This window comes from Lissotriton helveticus, chromosome 12 (assembly GCF_964261635.1).
Source record: "Lissotriton helveticus chromosome 12, aLisHel1.1, whole genome shotgun sequence".
Taxonomy (NCBI): domain Eukaryota; kingdom Metazoa; phylum Chordata; class Amphibia; order Caudata; family Salamandridae; genus Lissotriton; species Lissotriton helveticus.
In genome coordinates, this window is record NC_136073.1 from 108,916,194 (window position 1) to 108,943,324 (window position 27,131).

Genomic DNA, 27,131 nt, shown 5'->3' on the forward strand with positions numbered 1-27,131 from the left:
CAAAAAATCATGGGGCGGCTGGTTTTGGGCAGAATCCAGACCTGGATGGATAATGACAATATTTTGACTCACCTACAGGCTGGTTTCCGCCCAAAAACAAGTACCATAGACCAGGTTTTCCGGTTTATTATGTTATACTGGCGTACCGTGGTCCTGGAAAAGGGCCGTTTTTGTTGACTTAAAAGCGGCTTTCAACCTGGTCCCTCCCAATACACTATGGAAAGTCCTAGCGGGGCTGGGGATGGCACCTGAACTGCTGAGCTTGATTGTCCGTCTGCATGAGGATACTTTCACTCGGGTTCGGTGGGGTTGCCAGGGGGAGGTTACGGAGCCCTTTCCGGTGGAGCGTGGAGTGAGGCAAGGTTGCGTTATGGCGCCAACCTTATTCTCACTCTTTGTGAATGGGGTTGCAGATTTCCTCTCCCTGGTCCCGACTGATGCCCCTGCGATGTCTGGTGAGCGGGTCCCGATCCTCATGTTCGCGGATGACAGTCTCATCATTTAAAGGACTCCGAGTGGACTCCAGCAAGCACTGAAGCGGTTCGAAGATTTTTGTTTGAATAGGGGCCTAGAAATAAACACGACAAAAAACAAGTATATGGTCCTGACCGGCCGTAAAACGTGCGGGACAAATAGACCTTTCAGAGGGCTGATCAATATGAATGGTTCCCCGCTGGAGTAGGTAGATGCCTTCACCTACCTGGGGGTTACCCTTCAGAGAGACCTGGGGTGGTCTAGTCAATTGGACATTGCGGTGCTAAAACTCCGCCAGCAGGCAGGTATCCTTTTGAAAAAATTCACCTCCTCAACAACAAAGCCCATTAGCCCCTTATTGGAAGTATATGGGATGAAGGTCTTAGGTTCGGCCCTTTATGGAGCCGAACTTTGGGGTTTTGAAGATCTAAGAAAGCTAACGCTAGCAGAAAATGAATTTCTGCGAAAAGCTACTAGCGTTCCCATAAGTACCCTGTTAATACCGCTAATGTGGGACCTTGGAAAAAAGGCGGTCCAGGATCTTGCCTTTTTGCGGCCATTACTTTACTGGCGCTGTTTATGGACCACAGAAGAACTACAGCATTATGCCCAGGGCCTAATGGAGATAATGGCTAAGGATACGTGCCATAGAATACATTGGCTGAAGGCCATTAGATCGATACTCTTCAAACTGGGAATGAGGGATCTATGGAAGGACACGGAAAATGCCCAATTCCCCTAAAAAAAACACTAAAAGATAAGTATTGGGAGATGGTGATTGCAGGAGAGAGGTCAGAGGGTCTCCCCTCGCACTTAACTGATTGTTTCATGGATATTAAAGCCCAACCAAAACTGGAACAATATTGGGACATTATTGGTAAACAACAGGATCGCAAGCTCTATTTCCAGCTTAGGATAGGATCACTTCCAGTAAGATCTTTTACAGTAAAATGGGCAGATAAAAATGGTAACGACAGATGTTCCAAGTGTGGGGAGGAACAAGAGTCATTAAGTCACTTTGTATTCTTCTGTCCTCTGTACACTGCCTCCAGAACGATGTGGATCAAGCCTATATGTAAACTGCTTGGGATACACAGGAATGGTGAGGCTCTGAGAATTCTATCTACAGACCCGACGCCTAGAATTGCTGTTGCCGTGGCTAAATTCTTGAGATGGGCTTGGGTAATCCGCACAAAACATACAGCGGTAACTATGTGAAGATTAAGCTGTTTTCGCCTATGTATACTAGGATTAACTCTCGTGAATTTCTGTGCAATACTCCTCTGGACAAATGTATATTGATGAAATTGATTTGAAGACCTTTTTAAATTGTAATTCGGCAATAGTCTATTGTAGTTTAATACTCTTTTTAAATATTTATTGTATGGTTTTTTAATGACTTTTTTAATTAACATTTGTGTATTTTATGTATACTTTTATGACTTAATTGTCGAATAAAGTTTATGAAACGAATGAAACGTGTTCTGACCTGTGTAAAGCAACAATAGATATGTGATGGAGGCTTTGTCAATTAATGGATCCTCTAAAAACTGTGTGTTCACAAGTGTTCCAGCAAGAACCAGTTCGCTTAAAGATTATTAAGGATGGCCGCTCACATTTGTTCTTCAACGAGCAGGACGCTAAACAAGCCTTATCAAAGTGGCAGTCTACTGTCAAGAAAAGACTCAATTCTCAAAGGTGGTACTTTCTGGGACATAGAGAGGAATAACCCGTGACTGCTTTTGACTTATGTTTTCAAAATATTTTTTCCTGCTTTTTGTCTTGTTTTATCACTGTGGGACACATATTTTGGGATGCGTATGCAGGGCATGGGGGAGTCTCGGGGTCTGTGGGGAATGTAGAGGGGGCCTCTTCCCTGGGCTGTCACCTTGGGACAGCAAGGAAGGGGGGAATTCCTTTTCATAGGTACTGGGGGGAGGTAGGAAGGGAGTGGGAGAGTTTGAAAATGGTTGCAGGCCGATACTGGCTGGGTTGGAGGAGCGGCAGTAGAGGAGGGTGTCAGGGAGGGAGGGGTATAAATAACTACAGATTAGCTAAAGTAACACTGGTGGCGGATCTGGGAAAGAGGCACGTAATGAGGTGGGAGATGACGGAATCGAGTTTACAAGAACTTTTAAATGGCGGACTTTAAGTACATGTGTTGAAATGTATCAGGGATCAATCAGGCCGGAAAGCGTCGGCTAGTAAAGGAGGAACACCGCGTATTCAAAACTCATATATTAGGGCTCGCTGAAACACATTTAGTTTCAAGGACAGAACTCAGCTAAAACAGCTTGGATATGACACAACTGTATGCTGATTTATGGGCGCAAGGTTACAATATGTATGGTATACGGCTCCAATACTGATTGCCTTAAGGTCATTTTTCATCTATGTTTGGAACTACTGGAGTGGGCTGGCGAGCTGATAGTCATGGGAGACTTTAATTGTATCTTAGATGGGAAGATTGACACCACTAACACTACAACTCGTGCTAGAATGTGTAGGACCAGGGCAGCTATTTTAGAACTTCTTTATATACATGAGCTGGAGGATGGCCGGAGGAGATTATTTCCAACTGTACCGGGTTATACATTTTTCTCATCCCCACACAAACATGATTCCAGGATTGATATGATTTTCACGAATAATATTATGCTGGAAAATGCATTCATAGAGGTATGTCCTAAAATTACATCCGATCACAACCCGGTGATGCTAACAGTGTTGCTCCAGCCGGGGGCTAAAGAACCAGTAAGGGAATTCTCTTTTCCCAGACATCTCCTCAGTAACTTAGAGTACGTGGAATTCATGCGAGGAACATTAGGGGAGTATATAGAGAATAATTGGGGCATGGCGCCTCTTGCGGTAGTTTGGGACTGTTTGAAGGTTTATGTAAGAGGAGCTATGCTGCAATATATTATAAAACATAATCAACAGGGTGTTTGTTTGGTGGAGCAGGAACCAGGCTTTATTTAGATTTGGAGCAACAACACGCCAGAGCCATAGCTGCAAAGGATACAGGCGAACAGCTGATTTATCGGTAGGTTATTGAAGTGAGAGCCAAGCTTAAGAGAAGGTTAAGGGATAAAGTAGCTAACAATTACCATAAGTACCAATCTAAACAATATGAATATGGGAAAAGGGTTGGTCGTCTGCTGGCAAATCAGATTTCCAATCAAAGGGCCATATCGCATATTAAATTAATTAAAGGGGTAGATGGCCTTGCTTACACTCGTTCTACTGATATAGTGGAACAATTTAGGCTATTCTACGCTGATCTATATAGCGATTCAGCATTCCTTAGTCAGCAAACCGCTCTGGAATACATACAGGAGAGTGCAATTCCTGTTTTGAACCCACTGCTCTCTGGGCCCCTGCAAAAAGATGTCGATTTTGGGGAAGTCGAGGAAGCGATTAGTGCTCTGCCGGCTGGCAAGGCAGTTCGTGAAGACACCATTCCGCTTGCATTTTATAAATATTTTAACTATATATTGGTACCTGTCTTCCTTGCATTATGTAATAAAATTATTCAAGGAGAGGATGCCCCCTCCTCCTGGAATATTTCCAATATTATAGCCTTTCCTAAAAAGGGGAAACAAGTAGAGGATATGAGTTCATATCGGCCCATATCGCTGATTAATGCTGAAGCGAAAATCTTCTCAAACATTCTCGCTTTTCGCTTGGCACCAGTTATTCATCTTTTAGTTTCTGAACAGCAGCATGGTTTTGTCCCTGGTAGAGACATGGCTGCACACATTAATACAGCTATTGCTGCATTCAATGTTCCTGGCCAGTTAAATGAGCATATTGGGATGCTGATGTTGGAAGCTGAGATGGCCTTCGACCGAGTGGTTTGGGGAGCTTTATGGTCGACGATGTCATCATTTGGTCTTGGTCAAGCTTAATGGGCTTTCCTCATCTTGCTATGCTGTTCAAAGGGGAACGTTGCAGGGTTGCCCGTTATCCCCATTATTGTTTGCCCTTTATCTTGTGCCTTTTATTAAGCATCTGTAGTTTAATGTTGGGATTCCTCTGGTGTCTCTTAATGTTCTGGAATTACATCTAACCGCATAAGCGGACGACATTGCAATCTTTTCTATTAGATCAGTAAACCCTATAGCCGAGATCACACAAGAGGCTCAGCGATTTTGCTGCTTTTCTGGCTATAAACTAAACTTGAATAAGACACTCATGATTTAAAATGTTCAACTTGAAACGCCCCCAGCAACACTAGGGATTACAAGAACAGCAACATATCTTGGAGTCTGTCTTAGTAGCCAAGTTGATGATGTGATTACATTAAACTATGAGCCACTGCTAAAAAAGGTGGTGGCAAATTGTGTTGTTGGCCCAGGCTCCCCCTTAGTATATTTGGGAGGTGCAACGCGGTTAAAATGAATATTCTTCCAAAGTTTTTGTACTTTTTTCGCACGATCCCGCTAAGGGTGCATTTGACATTTTTTAAGCGTTTAGACAAAGCTTTATTTGGGGCTATCGGCGTGCAAGGAGAGCTCTTCGGTATATTAAATAACCATATAAACAAGGTGGTATTAAGCTCCCAGATTTTAAATTGTATTTCTGGGCCGCATTTGTCGGCCAAATACAAAGCTTACTTAAGGGGCCCGATACTGGTACTGTTTGGCTTTCATACCAACGGGCTTGTTGATTTAATACCGGGGTTATATTGTACAAAACAACTGACCCCAATTATTATAAGCGGGTACGATTTAAGGTAGTAAGGGACATTACTAAGATATGGCATGACATTCGTAAGGTATATAAATTACCAGAGCTGCACGTATATACTACGTTGTGGGGAAATCCCATGCTGCCTGACATATTTCATGACCACGTTGGGAGAGGGTGGCAGCGTAAAGGCATGACACAGCCTGGTCAATTGTATAACAGGCAAGGATTTCGATCATTTTTAGCCCTGAAAGGAGAGTACGGGTTGCTACAGAATTCATTTTATAAGTACTTGCAAGTAAGGAATTTCTTCATCCGCGGTCAGGGCTCATTAGAAATGTTGAATCCTTCTGAGGTACTATGTGTATTTCTACACATTTCAGGCTGAGGAACTATTGCATAACCTATCAGAAAATTTTATCAGCTGTTATTGACGATGGCACACATACAGCAGATCAATTAAGCTGGATTTTTAATATTGACATAACTAAAGAGGCATTACAGTAGTCTTTAGAAATTAAATATTCCGTAGTGACATCAGTTTAATCTGAATCTTCAGCAACATAGGGTCATGTTTATGCTCTATTATACTCTAGAGCTTATTTCTAAGTGGGCTAAGACCCAACCCTCCGCTAGGTCATGTTGTCCGAAATGCCAAGAGTACGTAGCAGACTTGCGTCACATGTTTGTCACCTGCCCATGGTTGAATACATTCTAGTGTGATATAACTCATGCGCTTGCAACGCTGGTTGGTCACGATAATCAGATTACAGAGAAGGAAATAGTGTTAGGAGTAGTACTAGACAGGGATATGCATTGCTCGACCTTGGATTCACAAAGTGAGTCCAAGTATTAATCAATTTTGGGTCTTACTCAGAGAAATTTACGAAATGGAATTAGCATTAGCCAAAGCCAAAGGTCTGTGCTCTTGGTTAAAATTTAACATGGGGTGGTCTATTCTTCAGTGGGATTAGGAATCGGTGGTGTTAGTTTAGTAGTTGTCTCTTTCCGCTCTATATGTGTGGTAATTGCAATTGGATATGTCTAATGTTACTTTTCTATTCTCATTTGTTTGTTGCAAGAATGCTTTACTCTTTGTGTTCTCATGTGCTCAGATAATGATTACTGGAGTTTATTTTCTGTTTTCTTTTGGTGTAATGTATATATGGCTAAGAAAAAGAATACAAATGTAAAATAAAAAAAGATTTTAATGCTGTGTATATGATTTTGGAGCTTTGAACAAGTTCGGTGGAACGAAACTTGTTGGCTGAAGGCTCAGTTTTTTTGAAAAAGGTACAATAATATTTTCAGAATTTGAAACTAAGGGGCCGATTCCGATTTGGTAAAATCCCCTACAAATAGCCGTAGGGAGCATTTTTCCCGTACGAATCGTACACCTTCAACGTCCCCGTACGTACGATGAAGTACGATCCGAACCCAAAGCAGATCTCCGTACGAATCGTGCGAAAGACCATACAACTTAAAAATCCGTACAAATCGCGTTCGGAACACGCCGTACGCGACGTCCATACAGACCGAAGCAGCTTTTACCGACCCAGCAACTATGATTTGTCACGACAACATTCCGTACGACTCTTTTTCTACAGGAGTTTACAATGTCCGTAAAAGCATATTTCGACTCGAACCGCGTACGAAACTGACCCCCCCCCGGATACGCGAGTACACCCCATGATTGCAGGGGTACGGTGCGTAGGGGTACGGTTCATCGGGGTACGGTGCGCAGGGGTGCGGTGCATCGGGGAACGGTGCATAGGGGTACGGTGCATCGAGGTACAGTGCGTACACCCATGATTGCAGGGGTACGGTGCGTATGTGAATGTGTGGCTCTCTGTATGAATTGCTCATACAACGTTTTCCGTACGAATCGCATTCTCATTCCCCGGTCCGGATCGTACGTGTCGGGTCGTACAACATGTTTACGATTCGTGCAGTTCACCGTGAGGGTCCTGTATCGTACGGATTTTCCCTTGCTTTTCATACGGTTCGCAAACATTCGTACGTATTCTTTTCCTACGGATCGTACTACGCAATTCGGACGGATTTGTACGATTCGTACGGAAACGGCTACGAATTCGAATCGTCGTACGGATTAGTTTCCCGAATCAGAATCGACCCCTATGTGTGTGTCGGACATCTTTCCTTGACTATTCTGGACCACAATTATATGAACTATCCTGGACCATAATTATATGAACAATCATTTGGACTGGACTTTAATTTGATTTAGAATAATTAATAAGAATATTAGAGTGCTTTCCTAACCATAAGAATTGACCTTTCAGTACAAAACTATCAAACACTATTTTAGGAGAGGAAATTGCATAAAAAAGTTTTTTAAAATGAAGCCAAAAAACCTTCTGGGCCTGGGGTTTTAGGAGGTTTGCAATCTATAATAGCATCTTCAGTTTCTGTCATAGAGATTTGTGAATCCGACAAATATAGAAAGAAAACAATAAATGCCTTCAATTGATGGGGGTTCTAAATTAGGATAAAAGATGAGTAAATGACTCAAATGATATTATGCTTATATTGTAATATACATTTTACATGATTATCAATCAAGAAAATATTAATTGTACATATTGTTGTTTAAATGCAAAACAAATCAGTGCAATAGGTGTATGTCAATTGCCAACTTCTGTAGTACTTCCTTGTGTGCTGTATTTAATGTAGGATCTGAATGTATTAAACTGCTATTTGGAGATTTAGTATCTTACATATTTAGAATAAAATAAATCATAGCATAATCAAACATGCCAAGTGTATCAATAACTGGGTGTAAAACAGAGTAAAAGAACTGTCTGGAAACCAAAGGATAATCAGGATAAAAAGTAGGAGAAATACTGTGAATTCTTTAATAATGAAATCATTGAGATGCAAGAAATCAAGGAATTTGATAGTGTGAATGCATGCAAGTAAAGTTGATATGAAAAATTATATGATTCAAGTAATGATGAAGAAATGTTTCTGGATGTGATAATGCATAGTTGGTCTATAAATATTTAATACATGCTACCAATCCTAACCTTTGCCATAAACCACTGACCTGCTATGTGATGTGATTGAATATACATTTTGAAAAATTATTTAAAAAATAATATGGCTATAAAGTTTTATTTATCAAAAAGATAGGGACCCAGCAAAATTAGAATAACATTATTTCCTCATGTAAGACACCATATTATTACAACTATGAACTTATGGTAATGAAACATTACATTTTTTTTAATCTGAAATCTTTGGACTTTTAACACACTGTTGCAGGCTTTTGACATCAATAGATGCAATTTTTAGTAAACAGTGCTTAAAAATATTTCAAAATGGGAAAGAGGTAGATGAGCAAAGAAAGAAAATTTATGTTGGTATCTGAGCAAAATATATTGATAAAACCCAATCATTATGAAATATAAGAACCATAAAAGGGGAGAGCAAGGCCTTCTCTCAGCCCATCGCTCTGACCAGCCGCAAAACACTAGGGGCCCGATGTAGGTAAATCTAATTTACCACTTCTAAAATACCGAATCATACCGATTCGGTATTTAAGAAGTGGTAAATTAGAGGGGGGGAAATGTAGGTAATTCTGATTCGGTAAATACCGAATCTGTAAGATTCGGTATTTACCGATTCTGTAAATACCGAATCGGTATCCCCCATTGATTCCTATGGGCCTTGAAGCCCATAGGAATCAATGTGGAATACCGAATCGGTATTTACCGATTCGGTAATTACCTATTCTTGCAAGGGTGCAGGGGGTGTCACTTTGACACCCTCTAGCACCCCAATTACAGGCCTGTGTGCCATGTGGCACACAGACATGCCCTAAGGGCATGTCTGTGTGTCACATGGCGCAGGTGTGCATACACAGATGTGCATGCACACCTGGATTCGGTATTTTACCACCCAATTGGATTGGGTGGTAAAATACCGACTCTTGAAGGCCTGTGGCACTCTTCAGAGTGCCACCTACATCTCTATTTACCGATTCTGTACATTTACCGATTCGGTATTTTACCGAATCGGTAAATGTACAGAATCGGTAAAATTACCGAATCTGTACTTATGTAGCCCCCCGAGTGGGATGGGTATGCTCAGACGTGAGTCCCATGCTCTCCACACCACTGGAGTCAAGCTATACTGGCTGAAGACGGCTGATAGCCAGAAACCGCTCCTAGGATGCTTGATTCCGGTCCAGGAAAGACATGGATTGGCAGTTCGGGCTGGACTGTTCCCATGAGGCACATGGTCAAGGCTGATTTGCATATGGCCATGTCTGAACTGGGGTGGTGTGTAGTGCAAAAAAATGATGGATTTAAGCCCAGATCTCTGTACTGGGGTGAATGTATGACATTGTTCTGCATTCTGTCCATCAACTGTTGGTTTTGCATTTGTCACCCCGAGTGGCATGGGTATGCTCAGAGGTGAGTCCCATGCTCTCCACACCACTGGAGTCAAGCTATCCTGGCTGAAGACGGCTGATAGCCAGAAACCGGTCCTAGGATGCTTGATTCCGGTCCAGGAAAGACATGGCTTGGCAGTTCGTGCTGGACTGTTCCGATGAGGCACAGGGTCAAGGAGGATTTGCATATGGCCATGTCTGAACTAGGGTGGTGTGGAGTGCAAAAAAACGATGGATTTAGGCCCAGATCTCTGTACTGGGCTGAATGTATGACATAGTTCTGCATTCTGTCCATCAACTGTTGTTTTTGCATTTGTCACCCCGAGTGGGATGGGTATGCTCAGACGTGAGTCCCATGCTCTCCACACCACTGGAGTCAAGCTATCCTGGCTGAAGACGGCTGATAGCCAGAAACCGCTCCTAGGATGCTTGATTCCGGTCCAGGAAAGACATGGCTTGGCAGTTCTGGCTGGACTGTTCCCATGAGGCACAGGGTCAAGGCTGATTTGCATATGGCCATGTCTGAATTGGGGTGGTGTGGAGTGCAAAAAAAGATGGATTTAGGCCCAGATCTCTGTACTGGGGTAAATGTATGACATTGTTCTGCATTCTGTCCATCAACTGTTGGTTTTGCATTTGTCACCCCGAGTGGGATGGGTATGCTCAGACGTGAGTCCCATGCTCTCCACACCACTGGAGTCAAGCTATCCTGCCTGAAGACGGCTGATAGCCAGAAACCGGTCCCAGAAACCTGTCCGTGTGAGCAGCGCTAGCCAGGCACTGGTGTTGAGAGGTGCTCTATTTTCATTCAGGCAACAGTTTGGTTGATTTAAGAACCTATGCACTTTTAAAAATACTTTGAAAAAGACCTGTGAATCATTTGGAGCAAATCTGTTTTTTTTTAAATTGCGTGTGTGAACCGATTGGCAGATTTTTGCACATTGCTACTTTGCACATTGTCCCCCCGGCACTTACCCGGTCGGTCCCTGTTCCGTCACGGCTGTTTGTGCCGCTTGAACGGAGGGACGCGACTCCTCCCCCTCATTGCCTATAAAAGCGCCAGGGAGATCGGCCGCGTTGGTGTGAGCAGCGCGAGCCAGGCGCTGGTGTTGAGAGGTGCTCTGTTTTCATTCAGGCAACAGTTTGGTTGATTTAAGAACCTATGCACTTTTAAAAATACTTTTAAAAAGACCTGTGACTCATTTGGAGCAAATCTGTTTTTTTTTAAATTGCGTGTGTGAATCGATTGGCAGATTTTTGCACATTGCTACTTTGCACATTGTCCCCCCGGCACTTACCCGGTCGGTCCCCGGTCCGTCACAGCTGTTTGTGCCGCTTGAACGGAGGGACGCGACTCCTCCCCCTCATTGCTTCACTTCTGGGGTCCCTCCCATAAAGGCAGATGGGCACGCGGCTGCGCAGCGGGCGCGCCGATGGCACGCCAAAGGCAAGCCCGTCCGCAACCGGACCGCGGCCATGGCCAGAAACGCTGCCAAGATAGGGAGGGACAACAGGAGGATCTCCTGGTCAAGGGAGGATCTGCTGGCGCTAAATCTAGAACAGCCTTGCAAAGCAGATAGGGCTGATTTAGCTAATACTAATCTAACGCAGGTATGCTTGCACTGTGGGAAGTCTCTTGGCTTACACAAGCCCCAAGCCCTAGCAGGCCCTCTCAGCTGTAGCTTCAGAGCAGGCCTGCTGAATTTTAGATCACTGGCGAGACATGCAGATGACATCTGGCTGCTGCTGGAGAACTCGGAGTGGGACGCCTTGTTTCTGACAGAAACCTGGCTGAAAGATCATAACATGACTGCCATTGCCTTAGCTGTGCCACAAGGCTTTAAAATGTGCTTTTCAAATCGGGATGGCGACAGAAGGGGGGGGGGGTGGCTCTTATCTTCAAAGACCGGTACACGCTCACATCCTCTCTGCCGCTTACGATCACTGGGGTGGAAGGACTGCCTTTCTGCCTTCAAATTAACCCTCAACAGTCACTGGCTGGTTTAGTTATCTACCGTCCCCCGGATTGTACTGAGGCCAGTTCAACTGCACTTATGGACATTATTGTCCAAAGCTCTCTTCTCCACCCACACTTCCTAGTAGTGGGGGATTTTAATATACATGCGGATAGAGCCGAATGCCCCTTGGCGGAGCAGCTTATTTCTATTCTGAGTGCCGCCAATCTGACATTGTCCATCACTGGGCCCCCGCATACAGCGGGTCACACGCTTGACCTGATATTTTCCAACATCAGGGACATGTCAGTGGAGGCACCGCAGCCGTTGCTGTGGTCGGATCACACTCTAATCCCTTTCACCGTCACATTATGGGGTGAAGGACTGGAGGCTGGTAGATGCTCCGTCCTGCAGAGACAGTGGAATCATTTGCTACAGGAAACCATTGGTCCAGCCCTGGCACTGAATCCTCCGGTTCTAACTTCTAACACTAACACTGATGCTAAGGCGTTGAATCAATGGATTGGCGACATGGTGGAGTCTATTGCTCCAGTTAAACACGTACTGTCACGGAGGGAATCCCCCTCGGCCCCTTGGTTCTCAATGGAGCTGAGGGCAGAAAAGTCAGCCTGCAAGAGGCTGGAGCGGTTGTGGAGGCGAATTACTGTGAATTGGCAAGGGCCCGCTACAGGGCAGCCATCCGTAAGCTTCAAAAATCAATAAAAAAGGCAAAATAAACTTTTTATCGCTACCTCCATCCAACAAGCAGAACATTCCAGTAAAGAAGTCTTTAAAATAGTGCAGTCTTTCTTCAAACCCAGATGCATTGAGACGGAGGTTGTCCCTTCTGTGACACTCTGTGATAACATTTCAGAATTCTTTGATGATAAAATCAAGAAAGTGTAAAGTACCTTTTCCCTGTCTAGGCCCACTATGAAGGCAGATACGGCTGAGGCCAGTGTTCCCTCTGTGTCCCTATGCCAATTCCAGCCAATTTCGCTGCCTGAGGCCCAGCAGAAAATAAAGCGTTGCAAATCAGGGTCGCCAGATGACCCTTGCCCTCCAAAGCTCAGGAGTCTGATGGCGGATTCAATTGCACCCACTCTCCGGCATATATGGAACATGTTGATCTCCACAGGGGTGTTTCCTGACTGCTGGAAACATGCCACGCTTCTCCCTCTGAAAAAGTAACCGAATGGGGATCCGGAGGATCTCAGCAACCTACGACCAATCTCGCTATAGGCGGCACCAGGCAAAATGTTGGAGAAATTGATCCAACGTCAACTGAATAGGTTCACGGAGGACAACAAAATTTTGCATGAAACTCAATCGGGCTTTAGGCCCGGCTTCAGCACCGAGACCGCTCTGATCAAAGTAGCTGAGTCAGTCAGGTGGTCGTTGGATTCAGGGGCATCTGCTATGCTGGTGCTCCTGGATCTATCGGCCGCCTTCGATACGGTCGACCACGGCAGACTCTTACATCAATTGGCGGAGATAGGCCTACAGGACCAGGCGCTCGGGTGCTGCACTCGTATCTGTTTGACAGATCACAGAAGGTGGCACTTGGCGCCTACTCTTCTAAACTGGGGAGTCACGGCAATCTCATATGCCGATGACACCCAACTTGTTTTCCCGTATTCTGAGGTGTTGGAGGCAGCTTTCGCAAACTTCAAGGGGTTCCTCCGCGATGTAGCAAGTTGGATGAACACAAACAAATTGAAATTGAATGCGGGTAAAACCGAGGTGATTTTCTTCGTGAAAAAGGTCCTCGACCCGCTGCGGGGCTCTGGTGGCCAGCTGAGATGGGCCCAGCGCCTCTCCCCAGCTTAAAAGCAAAAAACCTGGGGGTGAAGTGGGACGACAGCCTATCCTTCTCATCCCACATCCAGCTCGTCGTCGGAGGGTGCGTAAGCAAACTGAGGAATTTGTGAAAATTCCTCCTGCTGCTACCTGAAGGATGCCGAAAAACGGTAATCCATGCCGTGATCACCTCAAGGCTGGATTATGCTAACGGCCTCTACCTGGGCCTTCCTAAATATCTGATCCAACGGCTGCAAACCGTCCAAAATGCGGCTGCGAGGCTGATAAAGCATATCCCATTCAAGCAGCATGTCTCTCCGCATTTGCGTAGGCTACACTGGCTACCCGTGGCAAGCAGGATCAAATTTAAGGCTCTTACCTTGGCCTTTAGAGCCTTGCATGGAACCTGCCCTAACTATTTAAGTGCTCGACTCCCCAGATATGCACAGGCAAGATTCTTACGCTCCAACTCTATGCTTCGTCCCTCGAGTCAGAAGGGCGCGTTTGGGTGGCAAAACCTTCTCGGCCAACACTGCTAAGCTGTGGAACACTCTGCCGCCGGCTATACAGCTGGCACCTTCTGAAACTGGTTTTAGGAAGTTATTGAAGACTTGGCTCTTTTCCCATATAGGCTGAGTCATTGGGCCTTGTCCCACCACGTTACCTTTCGTTGCCCACCCAGCGCCGGGACACCTCCGGTTGAGGTAACTGATTGAGCTTTATAAAAGGCTGTATTATTATTATTATATTATTATTATTATTAGGATGCTTGATTCCGGTCCAGGAAAGACATGGCTTGGCAGTTCGGGCTGGACTGTTCCCATGAGGCACAGGGTCAAGGCTGATTTGCAAATGGCCATGTCTGAACTGGGGTGGTGTGGAGTGCAAACAAAACGATGGATTTAGGCCCAGATCTCTGTACTGGGGTGAATGTATGACATTGTTCTGCATTCTGTCCATCAACTGTTGTTTTTGCTACAGTACTATGTGGCAACAATACTTTGGGCCTCATTACGATGGTCGTCGGTCAGACCGCCAACCACCATTGTGTCGAGCAGGAACTGTCCAACAATGAGTCGGCGGTCCTGCCTGGCCAAACAGGACACAACCGCTTTTTCTACTGTGGCTTGTACTGCAGCCCAGAGAAAGGGCGCGTCACAAGCCGCAGTAGGAAAAGGCACTTTGTGCACATCCTTGCACCATGGTGCCTGGCACACAGCGCCTGGATGTGTGTGGGGTCACTACATATGCCCCCCACGCAACTTAGCAGTGGTCCACTGGCGACGGGGACCCTGCTTGGGCCCCCAAAGTCCCTAAACATCTGCTTATTGATTGAGGTAGGACCGCCATGAACAGGCAGTCGGAAAGGGATATCCTAATCCCTACGGATGTGCCTGCGCTGGCACCACCTCCATTCTAGGGGTAGGTATTCAACCACTGTCCTGATGGGATCTATGATCCTGCCGGAGGCGGTGGTTTCCCCCCCCCCGACATATCACTCCGACTGCCTGCATCGTAATATGGTGGTCGGACCGATGCCCTGGATGTCGGGTGGACCGCCACTGATGGCGTGTCTGAGGTGTCCGCCTGACATCATAATGAGGGCCTTGGTTTATCTTTACAGAGCATACTTGCTTTCTTAATTATGTGTTGCAACTTGGATGGCAATCCAATAAGGGCACCAACACTTTTTTGGGCCTGGCCCCACAAAAGCTTTTGACAGTTCTGGGTGAATGGTTTGGTTATTTACAGACCTAATCTAATGTAATATTCAGAGCATTACCAGGAAGTATAGGGTTTATTACAATGTGTCTCTCAGCGTGGTAAACAATTTGGTAATTTGCAGATCTTCATCTGACAGTACATAGTCTTTATAACAGCACTGCATGGGCAAATATATGCAGCTCTCAGTCTGGGGAATGCTTTGACTGTTGTCAGACCTAAGATGATATAATACTTAGTTTGTTCAAAGGCTTCATAGGGGTATAACAATGCAGCTTTCAGGGAGAGAGCATGCTCTGGTTAATTTCAGACCTATTTCACCATGACGTAATTTCTAGCTTGTTTGCATGTATTTGTTTATAACCATGCAGCTCTCAAGGTGTGAAACATTTTGGGCCCATTACGAAAGTCCGCCCGCTACCGTAACGGAAAATTGGACTGACTGCAAGAGGTGCGGAGGTCCCACGAGGCCAATTAGGATGCACCTGCCACACTAGCGGGCGCATTCTTGCCTTTAACATTGCGGCAGGCGGTGCTGTAAACAGCACCTGCCACAATGTTAAAGAGGCATGTAGTGCATTTCAATGCACAACGTGACAGGCACCGTGCTGTGCCTGCCACCTTGTGTATGGCAATGTAGGGTGGTACCATAGGTACCCCCCCAAGTGTAGCCACCCCCCCCCCCCCGGGGGCCCATAAAGGGCCCCCAATGCTATTTCTGCAGGCCTTGAAAGGCCATGAAAAATGCACATCCTAATATGGATGGGGGTGCCTGCACGGCACCAACACCATATTGTGCCCCAGATCCGCATGGCAGGCAATCGTAACGTTTGCCTGGTGGCGGAAAAGCGGCGACAGTCTTTCCGTCCGCCGCGGTACTCGCGCCATACTAATATGGCTGGGGGTAAATCAGGTACAGATGGCGCCACCGAACCGCCCGCCATCATAATAGGCCAGTTAGTTATTTATACACCTATCATGAGACAATATGCAGGGTGTTCATCTAAGCTACAGCACATAGCCTATTTCAGTGCATTTTTAGAAGTATAATCAGGGTGGTGAGTGCTTTCTGGATAGCCTGATGTTTTTTACAATGTAGGCTTGTGTTGAAGAAAAAGAACACCATTCATGTAGATAGAAGGATTCTGTGGTGAAGAAAGAATCCAAAATATCAGGTATTCATTACAGCAATACATTTTTAAAGTTTATGTTTTTTTCATCCTCACACTTAGGGGGTCATTAGGATGGCGGGCGGACTTTGCCCGCCCGCCATCCTCTCGGTAATAGGAACTGCCCGCCATAAGGGCGGGGATCCTGTGGGGGTTATTAGGATGTGTCCGCCACAGTGGCGGGCACATCCTGTATTTTTAGCATTGTGGCGGGCGGTGCTCTCTGCACCGCCCGCCACAATGCTAAAAAGGCATTTCAGCATTTGCATTTACAAAGCGGCAGGCACCGCGCGGTGCCTGCCGCTTTGTAAATGCAAATAAAGGGGGGTACCACAGGTACCTCCCGTGTGCACCCCCTACATCTCCTTCACTCTGGGGGCCCGCAGGGGGCCCCCAGAGTGAAGACCGCATGCCTTTCCGTGGCGGCGGCGCCGCCGCGAAAAGGCACCTAAATACAACCATCATAATATGGCTGGCGGTGCCAGATAGACACCACCACCATAATATTCCTTTTCCGCCCCAGCCGCAAGGCGACCGGGGCAGAAAAGCGGCGGACGGTCTTTCCGTCTGCCGAGGTCCCCCCCGCCAAACTAATATGGCGGCGGGAAAACTAGTGTGGATGTCGGGCGGATTGCCTCCGCCAGGCCGGCGGTGGCTACCGCCAGCCTGGCAGGGGCAATCCGCCCGACATCGTAATGGGCCCCTTAATTTGAAATGTTAAACATGTTCTCTTCACCTTTGACGTTTCATTAGTTACATAGGGCCAGATGTATCAATATGAGGAATACTGTTTTCCTAATTGGGATTATCTCCGATCTTCCTGCTTTCATGTCTTCTTCTGTCCGTGGACGAAGTTCACCACCAGGAATTAAATAATCTGGAATTGTTCACCTCAAAATCTGTTAGATACTGGCAACTTAATCTAATTTATCTAATTTATTGAATTCTATAGACCTCAATGGCTTTTATCCAGATGGCTCAAAATGCTACATCTTCTAGGCTCATTTCCTTTCTTTTTTATTGTTCCAGACCCATTTTGTTTTAGGTGACATCTACATTACTACATATTGATCATTAAAGAGGACATTTATCTGGCCTTTTTGCAGTCCTAAAATTGGAATGCAAGTGTGTTCAAGGTGCACTTACCAGAGTGGGTTGATTTCCTTACAGGCAAAATGTGGGTTTGTTTTTGCTTCTTAGATACTTCGCTAGCTTTCACTGCCTTGGAAGGATCCCTAGTTGGAGTCTTGCGTGTCCGGCTCCCAGTGCTTGCCTTCTTAGCAGGAGTTCTTACCTTCACCCTCTTTGCAGGGTTTTCTGCTTCTTGTCCCCTGTGAGGGCTTCCTTCTTTGGCCTTACTAGAATTGCTTCTCCCTTTTAGCGTGCTAGAAAGGCTCTCATTTCTGGCCTTCTTGTCTGTGTTTCCAGGCTCTGACTTCTTTGAGTGTATTGTATCCTTTGTTGTCCTGGAAGAACTTTTGCCTCTTGTTGCCTTCTGTTTATGTACTGCAAATGACAAAAAATACATGATGGTCAGTTTTTGACAGACATATGACTTTGACTTAGAAGCAAGTCATGCACCTCAATAAGAAATAATAAGATCCATTCCAAGTCAGAATCATTATTGTCCCCAGTAGGGGCCACTTCCGATGTCGGACGGACCTAAGTCCGTCCGACATCGAGCTGGAACCGACCGACCGACCTGCTGCCGTTGGTTACAGCCCTGGTAGTACGATGCGACCCATGGTGGCCCTGCTGGGGGCCCCCAGAGACAGCTTCCGACTGCCTTTCCGTGCCGGACAGACCGGCACGAAAAGGTAGTGAAAAGCTGCCATCATACTCCTTCGGTCGCACAGAGGCGACCGGGGGAGTACTGGAGGATTTCCGGACTGCGGACACCGAGCCTGTTGTCCGTAATCCGGAAATCCGAGTCTGATTCCTTCCCGACTGAGCCCATCGGAATGGCTTGGTCGGGAAGGAATCCGACCGGGACTGACCGACATGGTTCGGAGCCCTTCCGGCCTAAATCGGAATCTGCCCCTTCGTGTTGAACCTCTTCGTTTCCCAAGCCCCTCGTAGCCTTAATGCTGTGCACAAACCCTGGGACTCAGAACAAAGTAGTAGGTGATGGAGAGGCCTTGTTGAGAAGGATGTTGTCCCAGATGCTGACCACTTCTCCAACAAAGAGTAGTCTGTTGCATTACATTCAGCTTAAAGGGAGTGCCATACAGCTTATACCTTCCTTGTAAAACTGTGCATTTGTTGGACAACATAAACGTCAGGATTGTGCCAGACTGACTGTGTGCACACACTCAGGATATGTTGACCTATAGTCCTGCTAGCTCACAGTGCACCATCTGTTCCCCTAACCTTACAGGGTAAACAATGTGTGTGCAACCTCAGAACATGACAACTCTGATCCACCAAAGAAATCGTGGTAACAGATCTAGAACCCTTGCGTTTGGTTACTCATGCATACCAAACGAAATACACAAGATATACTCAGCAAGGTGTTTCAACATTTATTGAAGTATTGCGATTCTTGTATAAAATGTGTGTACTGCGATAATCAGTAGAATTAAACAGAACAGCATAACTGGCATTATGAAAATAGTGAAAAAGATTAACAATTCCGTCATTGTGCTATGACAGGAATATATGCTTGTGTACTCCTACCTAGAGACTCCTAAACTAGTTTGCCTAGGGTGGGTGATCTGCCAAATCCCTGTCAGGTGGTCTAACTCCCCATTACCTGAGGGTAAGTGTCATCAAGCTGTCTGGCTTGGACATAAGTTGGACATGCATCTTCGCAGGGGTAAACAGGAATTAGCTGGGCTGGAATCCCGTCATGCAGCAAGCTCCCGGTGTCAGTGAAATGCTCCTCTAACAAGGAAATACTTCTCTATATATAATTACTACACGCATGCTGCAATGCCGAGCCCCAGTCAGGCCGCTATTGTTTATCCTATTGTGATAGCTGTCGCCTACTGGACAACACTAAGCAATAACATTTGCAAAATTAACTTTATCCCTAGTACGGAATGTTCAAGGTGTCGTAATAGCGTGCCAACGAAGTGGAAATGTAAGCAATACTGTTTCAGAGATTATTATCCTGCACAAACACACAAATGTATGTCAAAAGTCACTGTGTAAGTAAGAAGACAACTTAAGGAACATGAGCATGTAATATGTACTATTTTTAAAAAATTTATATAGAGCGAACTGGACTCGAAGATATATGGTATCAGAGCGCTTCACATGAGCACCAGTTTCGTTACACAAGGACACATTCATTTTTGTTAGGCACAGGGAGATTAAATGATTTCCCCAGAATCACAGGATGTTGAACGTCGTTGCCGAGACTCGAACCGAGTTCCCCAGCTTCGAGGTCGACCGCTCTAACCATAAGGCTACATCCTCCACCCTACTATTCCCACTCAGTCTGTGCCACAGTAGGGAAAGAGTTGGAAACCGGAGGGGTAAAATTTACTATTCCCACTCCAGTCTGTTCCACAGGAGAGAAAGCATTTGACACTGAAGGGGTAACATTTACTATGCCCACTCTAGTCTTCCAACAGTAGAAAAAGGGTTGGACACCGGAGGAGTAAAGTTTACTAATCCCACTCTAGTCTGTGCAACAGTAGGGAAAGTGTTGGACTCCGGAGGGATGACGTTTACTATTCCCACTCCAGTCTGTGCAACAGTAGGAAAAGCGTTGGGACACCTAGGGGAAAAATGTACTGTTCTCTATCCAGTCTGTGCAACGGTAAAACAGAAGTAAGACCTCAGAGGGGTAAAATCTACTATTCCCACTCCAGTCTACGGAAAAGTAAGGAAAGTGTTGGGACTCCAGAGTAGTAAAATTTACCATTGCCACTCCAGTTTGTGCAACAGTAAAGAAAGCATTGAACTCCAGAAGGGTAAAATGTACTATTCCCACTCCACTCTGTGCAGCAGTAGAGAGAGTAGTTCACTTCAAACAAATAAAATATTTTAACAAGTCTATTAATTAACCAAAAATATAAAATTCTTAAAATAAAAGTTATATGTCTACATTTAAAAAAATGATTAAACAATACATAATTCTTACAATTTGTAATAATTAATATGAATAAAAAATATGAATTTAATTAAAATGCCTCACTATATTCCCACAAACATAACAGCAAACTATAAAAATGTAATTGAAATAAAAAAGTACAATACAACTAACATATTAAGTAATAAATAAAACGATTATTAATAAATGAATACATAATTTTTAATGTATTAATGCTTAAATAAATGTCCCACCCTATTCTCCTACAAACACAACAAAACACCTAATATATAACATAAAAAATAATTGATAAATGATTTGAAAAATGATGAATAAATAATTATTTCAATAAAAATTACTAATTAATTAGTACTTAACTTACCACCCTATTCCGCTATAAACAAAACAACCCACAGCTTACTCGTAACTTAAACATTTCATAATTACACAATTTACATAATTATGTGTCAATAAAATAATAAATTATAAATACATTATTTCTTAATTAACTTCCCACTCTGTACCCCTAAAAAACCCAACAACCCACTCCTAACAAAAAATAAGAGAATATATTATTTACACAATTTACATAATTCATTGTCAATGAAATTAATAATATGCATAAAAAATTAATGGTTAATAATAATGAATTAACTTCACACCCTTTCCACTTGCAAACCCATCACCCTGCACCTAAAATATAACAAACAATTATCAAATTAAATTATTAATAATAATTACAAATTAAATATTAATTACTGATAATTATTTAACTTAACCTCCCACCCTGTAACAATTACATAACATTTTAAAATAACTAACAATTACAAACTATACTTAAAAACATTAACAATTATACAAACAATTTATACCATATACAATTAAAATATAAACAACAATACATAAAGATAATTAAAAAAAAATCTTTTTTAAAACTATATTTTTGTAAATGACATTAACAACACAGATATTTTTAACAAAGATACCACTTGCCTTATAAAATTGATAAAGTAAGATATTTACTCTAAACTATTGGCTTTGCCAATGCTTGCCTCTTTTGCTACAGTTTTTTACTAGTTTTACTGTTGCAAGAAGGCACTTTGATGTGCACCTTGTAAAGTAAAAGCAATGCTAATTTGTAACAAAATTAACATAACACAGCGTTTGGGTGGGGTTGAATATATCAGGTGAACTGCATATATCCCACTGGAAAGAACAAATCAATCAAAGTAATATATTCCAAACAAATGTATTGAAGAGCCACTCTATGTGGAGACAACAAGCTCTGTAATCATAAGTCACAGGCAATTAATATTACATTAACAATACAATAGACAATAGTGCAGATGGCACAGTGCACATACTAGTGACTGTGAGGATATAACTACACAAAACATTCCAAGTTGTCAAATACTAAAGTCCATCATGACTTTAGATCTCCATTTAGACAACACAATGTGTGTCATCGACATTTGAACCCTTGTGTCAATCTGTGGATCTCATCAGGACAGATGCCGTCTGTCTATACGTCTTGTGTTCTGGTTAACTCTGGTGCACACTAACAACAAATGCATCCGCTCCACCAGCTCGTCTCAAGGTTGTCTAAGGGTCTTGATATCTGCCTGGGAAGCAGAGGTTGCAAGCCTCAGATCAAATCCAACTCACAGAAAGGACCATATTTCACTAAAGTCACATTCCAATAGCAGCCAACACTTGTCCTTGCACCAAGCTCCAAAGGAAGCCCAATACTTATTATATGCTTTCAGTGTGAATGCTGTGCTTCAAGATTTGTAGTGCAACGGCTAGGTGCCGGTAGCCCTTTTTTGTATAGTAGTGCATTCACTCCCTTGCCAATTGCTTAGTGTCTGTCACCCAGAGGGGAGTAAGACTGAGAATTGTAGTAGACAAGGATCAAGAAAATCACCTTCTGATATGATTAGTATGTGGCATAGATGAACCACCAGGAGCATCAGAAACTCTCCCTCTCAAGCTCTGTCAAGACTCAGGGAGTAAGAGAGACAGACAGGGATGTTTACAGGAGAAATTCTGTTGATGGATGAATCCAAGTATCATTTCCATAGGACCCCACATCTTGAAATTTAGAAATCCAACACAGGTGTCTTGAACCAAACGCACAACCCTGAAAAACTGTCTGGATCTGGACAAAATGCTTGCGCAGTTGTTCGGCTTCTCCAACTGAGCACTATCACATCTCTGACATGGGTAACTAAAGACATAGCAGGTTATTCTCTGCTTTGAACAAACTTCCATAGTCACAGCCAAGAATTGTGACCCAAGCAGTTTGTTCACATACCGTTTTACCACCATCTTGCCAACATAAACCCTGCTCCCTAGTGCCGCTCTAATGAAGCAAAGTTTTTGAGTATTAACAGAACTATAGACAGCTACATTCAATGAAGATACTTCCTAAAGTTCCACTGAATAGATGGAAAGGAAATCAAGGGCAGTTCTCCTAGCGTAATCCTCAGTTTAGGCCTGAAGCATCCGTCATTACAATAACGAAGGGAGGAAGAAGAAAAGACATTAACCGGTCATGAGGATCCAACCATTGAAGCACCAATTGGTGAAATATGAATTGTCAATTGCATCTCCTCTTCGAAATGCTGATGTTGTAAAGTGTATCCCACTTAGAAGCTCAAATGCACCCTACCAAAGGTACAACGTTTATCATCTCTGCCTGAAAGAGAAGAACAAAAGAATGCATCATGTACATGGGCCACTTTTCTTATACCCCAATGACTTTGGTGCTTACCTAGTCCGCTGACGCCAGTCTGGCCTATTAAAAATTGGCAACAATAATGTCTCAGCTTGTCTCTCCAATCTTCCAGTAGGAAGCCGGTAGCAAGTTTGCACTAATGTCTGACCTGAAACCAACTACTAAAAACTGGAAAGCCTGCATCATAGCCATGAGAGATCTCTACCGATAAGGACCCCATGGACATGAATTGCAGCATTATCTCAGGTGGATGGTAACCTTTTTCTGCGTTAAACTCCTACCAAAGGATTGGAGATGAATCACCATGAGGGCCTTTTGATTGATCCTACTAAGATTGACCTATGTATTAACTAGCATGGTAGGTCCAATAAAAGGAATAAATCACTGAATTTCCTATTGCCAGCTTGTGCATCTGATAGACACATTTATCTCCACGTCAAGCATGTCTAGTTTCTTTATTTCAGTAATTTCTTCTTGAATCAGTTTTCATCTTACTTGGAGCGGTAAGGACTGTCACCATACAAAAGGCTGACCATCCAGTTGTTGATCAGCCCTTCGTTCATGTGAAATCACAAGTGATTCACAACCCTTTCTTTTATCGCTCTACAGGCTGGCATACCACTCTATGACCAGATCACTCTTGATTCTTTTTATTTTTGGTTGTTAGAGTCAATAAAAAACATAGGTTTTCTGTCCCAAAATGGTCTATCTTTATAGGTAGATTTGGAGAATCTTTGGGGGGTGTTTTCTGAAGAATGTGTAAATAGTAACAAGACCCTCCAGATGTGGGGTAGCACATTTGTTCAAACAAAACCACTTCCAGGCCCATTGCTATTATAAAGGTCTATTAGGAGCAGGTCCAATTTAACTAGTTGTGGAATGGAATCAGGGGATCTGTTGCATAAAAATGTAGGGTTTTATTCACTCCTATATCTCAAAAAACATTTTCAATATGGTAGACAATCTCGCCCCCTTAGCGGTGAAACACATTTAGTAGCTTTTGTGTGAGGGGTCTCCTGTACATTCATTATTACTCCAAAATGCTTTATCAGACAAGACACCACGTTTTTGGAGCTTGGATGGGGCAGTAAGTCCTCTGTATGGATAGGAATCTGCAGGGCAACCGTGTTCTTGTGAATTTGGAACCAAAAGAAATGGTCCATATCCTATCATTCCTATTCTAGAGGAGTTCTGTTCATCACTAACAGGTCTACTTTCCATTTATTTAGAGAGGGAGTTAGGAAGTCTTGTATTTTGGGGGAAAGGTACATGTAATGTGATCTTGTTTCTCTAACTTGCCAAGAAGGATTGGCAGGTGTGTCTCATATAGGCAGTCATTTCCATAAGCAAAAATACGTTTTAAAAATTGTTGGAACATTACTGGGGTTATTTACAGAGGATATGCATGGGTGCCAGCTGGTGACGCAAAGCATTGGGTTGATTTGCTCAGCATTATATTGTGAGTGCAGTATAAAACTGTGCAGCTCCACTCAAAAGGGCCATATGTATCATTCAAAATTGCGATTGCAAACCCCAAAATTCGCAGAATTTCGGTGTTTGTGATCGCAATTAGGCTTAATGGTATGTATAAAAGAAAAACGACCTCGCAAAATAAGGAATCGCAAAATTTGCGATTCCTTATTTTGCGCATGCATTTAAAAAATCGCAATTTGCGATTTCTTAAATGGAATGTATGAGGCACCCAAGTTATGCGAATATGACATAAGGGATCGCAAATCACCACCAACTACAAGTTGGTGGTAATTTGCGATTTCTTTCAAAACTGCAAATTTTTGCATTTTTCAAAGTGGCATGTGGCGCACACACATGCCCTTAGGGCATGTATGTGCGCCACATGTGCACCCATGCTCATTTCCGGGGTGCAACAGGGTGTCGCATTCTCAATTTGCGATTCTCTAATTGAAACTCGCAAATTGAGAATGTTGTCTTCCCATTCATTCCTATGGACCTCTAGGCTATGAACATAGCGTTTTGCGATTCTCGAATAGCGATTCGCAAAAATTCGCTATTTGAGAATAGCAAAACCTAACATTGATACATATGGCCCAAAGTAATTAAACTCAAATATTTGGGGGGGTGCTGGATCATATCATAATTATTCATCCAGTCCATCTTCACAATGGAACAGATTGAGGTTTGCCATCCCAACTCTGTTCCTACTTACACCAAATACGCTGTATCCGTGTTTGAACAAAGGCTTCAAAGGTCTACATTGGTTGTTCTGAGTTTTACATGATTTTTGGTTTTAGTTTTTAAATGTACAACAAATGTGTTGTGGAGTTCATCATTGATTATTTGATATATATATATTTAGTTTTACGGTTGTTTTTTGTCTCATTCTATGCTTATAGTATTTTTTTACTGTTAAAAATCTGAAATAAACTAAGTTATGATTTGATTTGAAACCACTTGTAGGTACGACATAGAATTGAGTGGAGCCTATCAGGTAAGTAGGAGCAGCTAGAAGACCTTGTGGAGCTGGGCAGCGGGGTGTCTCAAGAATTGGACTCACCTCAATACAGTAATGTTTTGGATGAAAATGATGATGCCCTGGGGGTCAGCTTTCAGAGTCCACAACACTCACTCAGTATTTTTAAGTTTTAGAACTTATACACACCCAAGATGGTTCCTTTGTTTCCCAACGCTTTGGGGGCTGACTTTCCATGCTTGGCAACAGTCCTGCTTCCTGTCCGGTGACGAGGGCTTTGGTGAGTCAGCCTTCTCCCTTTTGCAACTGCAAAATAAGAAATACCTCATCATTATAACACACAGAGAAGCACGGAATCACACCTACACTGTGTATGTTGGTTATTGAGCAAAAGGCACGTGTAAGAAAACTGTGTTTTATCATTGTCCACAGAGGAGAGGAGAGAACAGAACCTCACCTCCCACAATGTCGCATGCAGGTCCTTTACCTGCATGGAGTCACACGGGTGGTGCCGTACCCTCCACATTTCAGTCTCTCACTCTTGCAACCAATTGCAACATGGAAAGCAACGAATGGACGCCTGAATAGATACTTAGTCACTGTGGAGAACAGAAGGGAGCATTGTTGGGGAAACTGCTATACTTAGGGCCTGATTCTGATGCGGGTTGGAAAGCTTTCCCACCCAGGGCCTGATTCTGATGCGGTTAGGAGAGCCTCCTAATGGCATTTGCTCCTTCCAAATCGGATCGGGAACGACCCAGGGCCCAATTATGATGCGGTTAGGAACATATGCTCCCATTGAAGTCAATGGGAGTCCAACCAAATCGTATCGGGAAGCATCCAGATTCATTGTACTCCGTTGGTCGGACTGTCCCGATCCGAGTGGGTTGGAAACCATTTCCAACCCGATTCAGTCAGGAAGCATTTCCAACCCACATCAGAATCTGCCACTAAGTGTACAACAAGCTCCCTTCTGTCCCCCACAGTGACCTAGTATGTGTTGGTGCCAGGATATCCCAGCAAGCGAGACTCCTCCACACACGCTTTCTGTTGGTGAGCTTCCATGGTGAGATTGGCCCGTCAACGGCCCTTCCTCTCCCTACATTCTGTATTTAGCGCTTTTGTTTGTCAAACTTTCATTCTCCGGAACCTTCAGTTTCCACTACTAGCTTTCTTTTGTTAATATTTTTATTTACAGAGGGTTCCCCCTGTGCCCTTATATGTTTGTTTCCTTTTTTGGGGGTGTTATGTCACCCCCTCCCCAACCCACTTACCACTTTTTTTTATTCTACATGCGCTTGACCCTTGTCTTCTCATCCTGCAGTGATTATCCAGTGACGTGCAGGACATGCAAGCAAGGCTACATTCCTCACATCCCCATATCGCAATCCTTCCTAACCACTTTCCATATCTCATTCACCGTATGCCCTTCCTCTGATCTCTCATCTAGCTACCTTCCACAATGCTGATGTCCAAAATTGTTCTCCTCCTCAATCCCTATAGCCACACACAATATTCTCATCTACCCTTATTTTCCCCTAACCGATCACCCACTCACCTTAAATCCAACCATTCAATAGTCTCTAGCACTTTTTCTCCATTTTGCCATTTTACAATCTCCATGACTCCCCTGCCCCAAACCCTCCTGACTGCATAGCATTGTTTTACACCCTTCAGCCT

The 27,131-nt window shown here is 43.8% G+C and overlaps 1 protein-coding gene across 1 annotated transcript in view; it reads right to left on the bottom strand.

Moving 5' to 3' along the window:
- Nucleotides 1-27,131, bottom strand: part of LOC144798254 (uncharacterized) — an 89,775-nt gene that overhangs the window by 50,583 nt on the left and 12,061 nt on the right. The window contains exons 2-3 of the mRNA XM_078669013.1: nucleotides 25,641-25,757; nucleotides 17,373-17,732 (exon numbers count right to left, since the gene is read on the bottom strand). Of these exons, the coding sequence (XP_078525139.1) occupies nucleotides 17,373-17,732; nucleotides 25,641-25,757 (477 nt within the window). The remainder of the gene's footprint in view (nucleotides 1-17,372; nucleotides 17,733-25,640; nucleotides 25,758-27,131) is intronic.